At 38.3% G+C, this 11,282-nt stretch overlaps 1 protein-coding gene across 2 annotated transcripts in view; it reads right to left on the bottom strand.

Annotated features, from left to right (window-relative positions):
* Window positions 1–207: 207 nt before the first annotated feature.
* Window positions 208–11,282, bottom strand: part of LOC149467137 (UPF0462 protein C4orf33 homolog) — a 68,363-nt gene continuing 57,288 nt past the window's right edge. For both annotated transcript variants that reach the window (XM_089672203.1, XM_089672202.1), the window contains exons 5-6: window positions 4,451–4,650; window positions 208–1,130 (exon numbers count right to left, since the gene is read on the bottom strand). In XM_089672203.1, coding sequence (XP_089528329.1) covers window positions 1,040–1,130; window positions 4,451–4,650 — 291 coding nt within the window. In that variant the 3' untranslated portion in view covers window positions 208–1,039. The remainder of the gene's footprint in view (window positions 1,131–4,450; window positions 4,651–11,282) is intronic.

Genomic DNA, 11,282 nt, shown 5'->3' with positions numbered 1-11,282 from the left:
TTGTAGTATGTGCAACAGACAAACTACAGCTGCTTGGATATATCGAGAACCAGAACTTTTATTATACCTCTTCTACTGCTTCAGCATAGGTTTTTATTATCTCTCACAAGTGAGGTCCTGTACTGCTGGACTTCTGTGAACAATGGTTGAAGTGCAAATCTGAAGATGTTTGGCTTTGATTAGAAAGCAACAGACACCAATAATGGGTACAATACAATCAAATATATTTTTTATTTAATTACACTCAGACAGGTGACATGGCCTACCTGTTGAACAGCTCTGAAGTTCTATGGCTAGCTGCCCCACTCAATAGATCCCTAGGGTTGCAGTGTCCTTCCTCTCTCAGTTTCCTGGACAGTGCTAACACATTGCCTAATTAACATGCTGCCTGGAGTTGCACTTTAAGACCTGATCACACCACTAACTGGGAAACAATTACATGGAAATCTTGTATCAGACGGGGACAAAAAACACTTTCATGTATTTTTTATTATTTTTTGTTCATTAAGTTTTGCCCATGTAAGTTTAGTTCTGACCACTTCCTGCAAGTGACAATTTCTGTCTATGTTGGCCTTTGTTCCTGCCTCTACACCCCTGATGCCACGTAGGCAGACACAAATATCATTTGAGTGACACCTGTGAGTCTGCCTGGGGCTGATAATGTAGCAAACAAGATGGCAGAGTCCAGCAACAGCCTTAGGTTTGTTGAACATCAAAAATGATCAGTAATTACAGGGAGAATGCCTGAAACAAGGTTATTTGACATATAACTCATGAGAAGACTGTTGGTAATATAACTAGTATGGAGACAGGGTCTCTTTAAAGCATTAGATTTAGCACTGATGGTAAAAAAAATCATTGGGTCTGAGACATAGTGATAAGTTAGTGTGACTGTTTCTCTGCAGTGAAGGAACTTTAATACATACTTGCAAGAATGTAATATATTATGCAGAGATTATCCCTGCCGATATTAAAAAAAAAAAAGATGATTTGAATAATTAGAAGACATTTAAAGCACAAATGCACATCTTCAGACAAGTTACATTTTCCAGAGGTTGGATTCAGGCTGTTTCCATTCTTCCCCCATCAACATATGGAAGTTAAAAGGCTTAAAGTACTCCAAGCGATGACTGGAAAACAAAAGAAGATAAAGTACGGTTCTAATTTTGTTAAATACATTGATAAGTGGATCCCCTTATTCATGCAGCTATTATTTCATTTTCAATGTACACGTGACTAGCTAAAAAAAAAAATATGTATTACATAATTTCACTTCACAGACTCTCATTTTCATTTCAATTCAGCTTAACTGGTTAGAAACCCTGAATCTGTTCTATCCACAATAGAAAGCTATATACGTAGTGTAGAATCATTGGTGCTGATCTATACAGTGGATATAAAAGGTCTACACACCCCTTTTAAAATGTCAGGTTTCTGTGATATAAAAAAATGAGACAAAGATAAATCATTTCAGAACTTTTTCCATCTTTAATGTAACCTATAAACTGTACAACTCAATTGAACAACAAACTGAAATCTTTTAGGAGGAGGGAAGTAAAAATAAAAAACTAAAATAACATGGTGTGCACACCCTTAAACTAATACTTTGTTGAAGCACCTTTTGATTGTATTACATCACTCAGTCTTTTTGGGTATAAATCTATCAGCATGGCACATCTTAACTTGGCAATATTTGCCCACTTTTCCTTGCAAAAACACTCCAAATCTGTCAGATTGCGAGGGCATCTCCTGTGCACAGCCCTCTTCAGATCACTCCACAGATTTTCGATCGGATTCAGGTCTGGGCTCTGGCTGGGCCATTCCAAAACTTGAATATTCTTCTGGTGAAGCCATTCCTTTTGTGGATTTGGATGTATTCTTTGGGTCGTTGATGTGCGGAAAGATGAAGTTCCTCATCATCTTCAGCTTTCTAGCAGAAGCCTGAAGGTTTTGTGCCACTATTGACTGGTATTTGGAACTGTTCACAATTCCCTCTACCTTGACTAAGGTCCCAGTTCCAGCTGAAGAAAAACAGCCCCAAAGCATGATGCTGCCACCACCATGCTTCACTGTGGGTATGGTGTTCTTTTGGTGATGTGCAGTGTTGTTTTTGCGCCAAACATATCTATTCGAATTATGGCCAAAAAGTTCAACCTTGGTTTCATCAGACCATAACATATTTTCCCACATACTTTTGGGAGAATTCAGATGTGTTTTTGGAAAATGTAGCCAGGCTTGGATGTTTTTCTTTTTAAGAAAAGGCTTCCATCTTACCACTTTACCCCATAGCCCAGACATATGAAGAATACGGGAGATTGTTGTCACATGTACCACACAGCCAGTACTTGCTAGGTATTCCTGCATCTCCTTTAATGTTGCTGTAGGCCTTTTGGCAGCCTCCCAGACCAGTTTTCTTCTCTTCTTTTCATCAATTTTGGAGGGACGTCCAGTTCTTGGTAATGTCACCATTGCGCCATATTTTCTTCACTTGATGATGTCTGTCTTCATTGTGTTCCATTGTATATCTAATGCCTTGGAAATTCTTTTGTACCCTTCTCCTGACTGATACCTTTTAACAATGAGATCCCTCTGATGCTTTGGAAGCTCTCTGTGGACCATGGATTTTCCTGTAGGATGTGACTAAGAAAATGTCAGGAAAGACCTGCTAGAACAGCTAAAATGTATTTGGGGTTAATCAGAGGCACTTTAAATGATGGCAGGTGTGTACTGACTCCTATTTAACATGATTTTGAATGTGATTGCTTAATTCTGAACACAGCTACATCCCCAGTTATAAGAGGGTGTGCACACTTATGCACCCACATTATTTTAGTTTTTTTATGTTTACTTCCCCTCCCTAAAAGATTTCAGTTTGTTTTTCAATTGAATTGTACAGTTTATAGGTCACATTAAAGATGGAAAAAGTTCTGAAATGGTTTATCTTTGTCTCATTTTTTACATCACAGAAACCTGACATTTTGACAGGGGTATGAAGACTTTTTATATCCACTGTAGTTGTTGAAGCAAAGAAAAAACAAAATTTGTGCCCACAGCAGCCAATCATGTGTATCGTCTGGAGTACATTACCTACAGTATGTGCTGCACATCTCAGCACCAATAAGCTGTAGAGATCATCAGGCTAAGCATGAGGATTAATGCAGGAGCAAGGGACAAGAGAAGCAAATATAGGGGCCCGTTCACACCAGTGGCTGCTGGTGTGAGCTTTGAAGGTAGGGGTGCCGATTCATTGTAAACAATGCATCACACTGTTTACTTTTTTGGTTTTATTGAAATATCTCAAAATTATGTTTAAGTGCTAATTCACGCATGTGCAATGCGGACTGAAGCTCAGGTTTCACAGCTAATTGGTACAGTAGTTGTTAAGCAGTTCAGGTTTACATCAGGTTCAGGACAGGTTTAGATGAGGTTCATGTCAGGATTTTATCCTGTTTACAACTGATGACGTGCAGTTTAGAAACAGTTCCCATGCAAGTCAATAGCCTGTAATCCACACCTGAACCGGACCGCACTGCTCAGAAATCGGATATGACTCTTTTTCAATCCGCACTACCAGTGCACTGGACATATGTGAACAGGCACCATAGAAAGCAATGTTATTTCACATGTCATGCTGATTGGATGCGGTTCAAACCGCATCCAATCCGCATATATGTGCACTAGCACTTACTCAGCTTTACTCTCTGCAGCAGGTTGCAAAGTGGTGTACTGTGTCGCAACACACTGCACTGAAAAAAAGTAAAGCATGTCCTAGTGATCATTTATCTGAAGAAGGTAAGGAATATTTACATTTACACTGATCACATATACTAATATCAATAATTCTCATGATGTCACTAACAGTTAACCAAAGGGGATAAAAAAAACAACCTACAGTATGTGGCCACTCTTTGGCATATAGATTAATACCTTTGAAATGGGGGGGAAAAAAAAGTTCTGTTCCCATGATGCAGTATTTTGCACGGCATGTCAGTGCTGTCAGTCAACACAAGTTGCCGAGTAGGTGGGTACATAAAAAATTCACATCTGTCCAACTGCAAAGAAAGCAGAGAAAGTTCCTGCTTGGGTATAATCATTACAAGAGCTTATCAATTTGAATAACAGGCTCCTCTATGGTACCAGAGTTCTACTTTATAATGAAGGAAAGTTTCTTGGAAAATAGACCAATTGTCTATTTTTGCTCTTACAAACCCTCCTGCGAACCCCCTCCCTTCGGTGAACATCACTATACACATCGTGTCTATAGCTAACAACTTTGCCAAATGTCTCCAGTCAGCAATTAAAGCCTGAACAGTAGCTGTGCTTCAGTTCCAGCTGCCTTCTTTGTTTCCTTTTTGCCTTGAAAGCATTGTAAGAAGAAATCAATCATTGCTTTCACATAATAAAATAGTTGTCTACATCAATATTGGCAACATGGCCATTTCACACTTACAAATCAGGTCGCTGACCCACTTGTATTTCCTTTTCAGGTACTGGATAAAGTGACTCATAGGTTCTCTGTGAGCCAGAACCATGTATAGCATACGCATTGAACCGGTCTACTGAAGGAGGGAAGTATTCCCAGGGCAGCAGAGCACTGCCTCTCCAGGTCACCTCTTTTATGGATGCTTCAAAGGACAGTGGTAGACACTCCTGTGCAGGGAATCAACCAGGATATTGTTACACATATACACTTATCCTCAGAATTACATAAAGACCTTAGAAAAAACATGGTATGCATATTACAATATATCCTCCGGTTGTGGAAGCGTGAAGGACACAGTCTCCTCTTGACAAAGACAAATGTAACATGCTAACAAACACGGCTGCTGAAGAGACAGGCCCATCCATATTTGCACTGAGGAATTCAGTGGTCTCATGAGGAATTGCTAGTTAGCTATGCTATATATGGATAGGACTACATGAAATTTCTCAGGGGAATGGAAATGTCCAAAAGAATTTGAATGCAAGTTACCTTGCATTGCTTATGAATGTTTAATCTGTGAAGGACAGGTACAAAATAATAGTGTACAAGATAGCATACTGTAACATTATGAAATAGGAAAGATGAAACTAGGTGCTGAACACATAACAAAAAGCAATTTCATGCTCAGATATTTTAGAAGTTTGGTGCCAAAGTAATCATTACAGTTCCGAAGATCTAGATGTACAGTATATCATGACCATACCACCATGATTTTAAACTTCAAATACTCAGTGTAATACTCAATACTTATTTACAGTTCAATGGTGTTCCTGTTCACCAACACTTAGTACAACAGGCCACAGAGGTTTACTGATTTCCATGGTCATTTCAGAGACTATTTTCATTCCTTTTTTTACCGTACATCTTTGTTTTTTTGTACTTTCTGCTGATATTTTTAATCTCTGTTAAAGCTGAACATTAAACAATTAACTATATATACAGTTTAAAAACATACAGGTATATGTTAGTGGTACCTGCTAAAGCATTTGCTATCCTGTTCAGCCAATCTCATGATTCAGACAGTACAGCCAGACCCTTGACTTTCTATGTAATACATGTTTGAACAGAAACACTCCCCACCAGTTTGCTGACTGGGCAATCAAGGACCAACACCATCTTGATGGGTAATTATTTTGCTCACATTATCCTCTCCTCCTGTCACACACTATACTGTATACTGTGTGTGTATTTTATTTATTTTCTCATATATATATATATATATATATATATATATATATATAGTTCAAAATAATAGCAGTGTGTTGAAAGAAAGTGAATAAAGCTCAAAATCCTTCTAATAGTTTTTATCTCCATACACACAAATACATTGGGAACACTACACATTCTATTCCAAATCAAAACATGAAGAAAAATATATCACATTTGTGTTGTTCCTCTAAAAAAATTGAAGAAAAGTGAATATTAGACTGTTCAAAAAAATAGCAGTGTTTGTATTCTTCTTTACAAACTCAAACATTCACTATATAATCTGAAAAATGTTTGAAGATTTTGCTTTCCTTTGAATCACTTAATGAATATTTAGTTGTATAAGCACTGTTTCTGAGAACTGATGTACATCTGTGTTGCATGGAGTCAACCAACTTCTGGCACCTGTGAACAGGTATTCCAGCCCAGGATGATTGGACTACATTCCACAGTTCTTCTCTATTTCTTGGTTTTGCCTCAGAAACTGCATTTTTGATGTCACCCCACAAATTTTCTATTGGATTAAGATCCGGGGATTGGGCTGGCCACTCCATAACGTCAATCTTGTTGGTCTGGAACCAAGATGTTGCACCTTTACTGGTGTGTTTGGGGTCGTTGTCTTGTTGGAACACCCATTTCAAGGGCATTTCCTCTTCAGCATAAGGAAGCATGACCTCTTCAAGTATTCTGATGTATTCAAAGTGATCCATGATCCCTGGTATGTGATAAATAGGCCCAACACCATAGTATGAGAAACATCCCCATATCATGATGCTTGCACAACCATGCTTGACTGTCTTCACAGTGTACTGTGGCTTGAATTCAGTGTTTGGGGGTCGTCTGACAAACTGTCTCCGGCCACTAGACCCAAAAAGAACAACCTTACTTTCATCAGTCCACAAAATGTTGCGCCATTTCTCTTTAGGCCAGTCAATGTGCTCTTTGGCAAATTGTAACCTCTTCAGCACGTCTTTTTTTCAAAAGTGGGACTTTGCGGGGGCTTCTTGCAGATAGCTTGGCTTCACATAGGCATCTTCTAATTGTAACAGTACTCACAGGTAACTTTAGACGTTCTTTGATTTTCCTGGAGCTGATTGTTGGCTGAGTCCTTGCCATTTTGGCTATTGTTCTATCCATTCAAATAATAGTTTTTCGCTTTCTTCCACGTCTTTCAGGTTTTGGTTGCCATTTTAAAGCATTTGCGATCATTTTAGCTGAGCAGCCTATCATTTTCTGCTCTTTTTTATCTCCACTTCTTCCCCACTTTATCCCCACTTAATCACTTTTCCCCCTCTCCAATCAACTTTTTAATCAAGGTACGCTGTTCTTCTGAACAATGTCTGGAACGACCCATTTTCATCAGAATTTCAGAGAGAAATGCACTGTAACCAGCATGTACAACATTTGCTGCCTTCCTTCCTTAAATAAGGGCAATATTTGCCACCTGTTTTTCATAGAATGAATGACCTCACTAATAGAACTCCACACTGCTATTATTTTGAACATGCCCCTTTCAATTAGTGATTCAATTACACAGAATCAGCAGCATGCATGTCATGACTGTTGGGTCTGTTGGATTTCTATTACTCTACTACACCTGCTAGTAAATTATTTGCCATGTAGAAATATCATTTCTACCAAAAACAGAGATTGATCAGGTTAGTGATGTCTGACTGCTATTATTTTGAACACAACTGTACATATAAGCTCGAAAGAGCAGGGCCCTCGAACCCCTCGTGTATTGTATTGTTACTGTCTTGTCTCATGTTCTGTCCCCCTTGCTACTGTACAGCGCTGAGCATACCCTTTGGCGCTGTATAAATACTGTATAATAATAATATATATATATATATATATATATATATATACACACACTTTGTCTCCGTTAGGGCTGAATGAGGTCAGTGCTAAAATGAAATCTGTTTTATTATATCAGTTTATTGCAAAAGAATACTTTGAAGGGCTGTTGTAAATACAGTGTGTGTGTATATATATATATATATATATATATATATATATATATATATATATATATATATAATACATATATCATTTTGGATATACTTTTTTATTTTTTACATTTTAATACATATTTAATATCAATGTTGATCAATATGTCCTGAGGTTTACTATTTTATAATTGTTCAGATATATTTTAAAGGCTTACTTATTTTGAATTTTTCATTTTGTTTTATAAATCTTATGATAGGTAACAGTGTAGTAATGTTTTCCATTCATTCTGTTGGAAGGCAACATGTTTTTATATCGGACATTTATAGATTCTTACTGCCTGGTTAACATAGAACCATTTGGCCTGTTGGATGTCATCTTGGACTGTCAGAAAAACAAGAATTTACAACAGAGCATGTCTAACCAAAGATTGCATACTAGAATCCTGGTCCAGGGAGTTTACACATACCCTCTAGCAGGGGGGTATGGAGATAAGAAAGCCTCAGCTCAGATTCCCTAGTGACACTAAGATTAAAATGACAGATTAGGAAGAAAACAGATATGGACTGGAATGTTGACCTGGGCCAAAACATTTTTGGCAATATAGCAGTGCCCCCTGGTGGAGACAACAACATACTTCCAGGCGGATGGCTGGGGTAATACTATACTTCCTAGAGATTAGAGAGGACAGCTCCTTATAAGTTATGAATTGTTGCTCATTGGACGAAGGACTACATCGGGCGGGTCGAGGGTGTTTGTGTGGGTGGTGACTGTGAGTGCTTTAAATGTAACGGCCAGCCATGGCCTCCTCCCTCTTTCTACCCAGAACCCAGTTAAAGGATACTCAATTCTGAGGACAAACATACATAACGTATCACCTCTGCTCTTATATTTCTATATTCTCTGTAATATTTGTTTAGATTTCTCTGTTAGTGTTTTACTTTATTTGTAAATAAATAAGTCTTTTGCTTCTTTGAGCATTGTGTTTATTTTTATAGCAAATATCGTAATACATTATTACCATCAATATTGTCAGAGCTTAGACATACTAGCTAATTATAGTACATAGTTTTAATATAAGTAGTTGGAAATCCAAAAACAACTGCCTATTTATTTCACATTCCCTTAGCCCACATTTGTTTGTGATGATTCTAGTGTTGTCCAATGACAAGTGTAGCTGCTATGCATACTATATATCATGTACAGCATTAAACAGGCTTGAGAAAGGGGCGGATGCACAGAAATCCATTGCCTGCCATAACCCCGCTCACTCCTGTCACTGGGTCTGTGTGCTTTGCCCTGTGACATACTGATAATACTGTGCAGGGCTATATTTTGGTCTTTGCTTGTTAGTTCAGGCTTCTGTCATCACTGGATAATGCATGTCCAAATGTAAGTGAATGTTTTGTTTTTAACTCATTAAAACTACAAGAAATGTATACATATCTGCACCCTTGCTGTCCTTTTCATGTATTTTTATATATAAATGGTGTTAGTGTTAAAACTAAACTCTAAACAGACAAAGAAAGACACAAATCACATCATTAAATGTTTTTTTTTTAAATACAAACATTGAAGCAGTAAAGCCAAGAAGTTTATGTGCTCATAAAAAGCATGGTGGTAGGAGGAGAAAAGGGATTTTTTAAATTATATCCTTGCAAATACAGTACAGGCCATAGACACTGGTTTATTTATTTCCACCTTCAAGTAATTGGACACACTGGCAAACAGAACGTTTTACAGCTCATATAACACCGCCCACTTCCAGCAATCCACAGTTTTGTATCAAGCAAAAGGAGGAAAATGCTAGGCGGGGGATTGCCTTTGTCCTGTACTGAGCTTTCAAGAAAAGAATTTTACAGATAAGTCAAAACTCCCTTTTTCCTAGTTGCACAGATAAAGACACAGGCTCCATTAGACATAGAGACGGGAAGGTCCCCAGACAATAAATTGGAGAGGTGAGCAAACACAGCAAATAACGCCAACATGCCCATAAGGAGGTGAACAAGGAAACCCAGTCCCAACTCAGAAATCGGCCTGAAGTTCTTTGCTGGTGAAGGCTGGCATTCATCAAAATTAAAAGGTATGCGCTAATAACAAACTTATACAAAAGTGTATGTCATCATCCAAAAAACATTAGTGTTTTAAATAAATTATAGTGTCCAAACATAAATTAGTGTCCAAAAAAATATATATATCTTCAGTGACTTGAACCAATTGTGAGAAATCCACCACCAAAGGAGATTAAATAAACTCACCAGAGCTAATGGTCAGATTATAAACCAGCAACAGCGCTTGTGCTCTGGGAGCAATGAACCCGATGTCCAAATAGATATGGTGATGTTTCAGATACTTCCAGATAATAAATTGTACCGCCCCTTGATGACGTCGGTGTGACGAAACCGGTTGGGCGTAGCCTATTTGATGTGGACGTTAGAGAGCCTTGCTGGTCTGTGCTGTATGGGAGAGATCTGCGGTGAGCGTTAACTGTATCTCAACCCTTTTTTGCGATTGAAGCTGGTGTCTGTTGGACACCTTGTTTGTGAGTTTCCTTATACCTTTTTTATTAAAGAGATAAATGAAAAAAACGTATTGCACCATTATGTTCTCTTTTTTGTCCCTGAGTGTACTGCATGCTCTCATGGAGGTATGAGAAAGAGTGGAGAAGTTCATCATAAGAGCTTGGGCTGCAAAGTTGTTTGGCTGTGATTTATTATCTGGAAGTATGTGAAACATCACCATATCTATTTGGACATCGGGTTCATTGCTCCCAGAGCACAAGCGCTGTTGCTGGTTTATAATCTGACCAGCCATTAGCTCTGGTGAGTTTATTTAATCTCCTTTGGTGGTGGATTTCTCACAATTGGTTCAAGTCACTGAAGATATATATATTTTTTTGGACACTAATTTATGTTTGGACACTATAATTTATTTAAAACACTAATGTTTTTTGGATGATGACATACACTTTTGTATAAGTTTGTTATTAGCGCATACCTTTTAATTTTGATTATTGTTGCCAAAATTTATTTTGGGTGGGATATGCTGCTGACACTTTGGTGTTTTTTGTAAGTGGCGCTTTTTTCTTTTTTATTTGGTGAAGGCTGGCATTCGCAGACAACTGAACATTAGCCTAGTAAAACTTGCCAAGAAACAAACACCTGGTGTCGAAAATCCCTTTTGGCACTGACAAAGCTAGGCAAGAAAGCCTAGCAATGGTGGAACTAGACACAGGAAGCCCCTTGCAGGAGACCTCCAGCCAACAGTCTCCACATGATAGACAGAAGCATTGCCCAAGAAGTAAACCCCAACGGCATGAAAAACATCAAAACAGTGGAGCAAAATCTCTTTTGGAGAGGGGCAGGACAGTGTCTGGAATTAAGGGGGAAGGAAGTAACTACCTTGGAGAGAAAGGAGGCCTGAAACGTCAAAACCACCCTATCCCTAGAACAAGTAAAGGCAATCTAGAAAATAAGGCCAACAAGTATGAGACTCAACTCATCGACGTGAAAGCTACAAGAAAATTATCTTACAAGTAAGGTCAACAAAGGGAATGTCTGAATGGGCTGAAAGGGAGGCCTCTGGAGAGCTGCCAACTCCAGACTACAATCTCACAGTTACACTAGGGATGAATGATGGGAAC

The sequence above is a fragment of the Staurois parvus genome, unplaced genomic scaffold (assembly GCF_062004578.1).
Source record: "Staurois parvus isolate SC_StPar_1 unplaced genomic scaffold, SC_StPar_1.0 ptg000122l, whole genome shotgun sequence".
NCBI lineage: Eukaryota > Metazoa > Chordata > Amphibia > Anura > Ranidae > Staurois > Staurois parvus.
The sequence above is the reverse complement of the archived record's forward strand: the minus strand, read 5'-3'. Positions and strand labels throughout refer to the sequence as shown.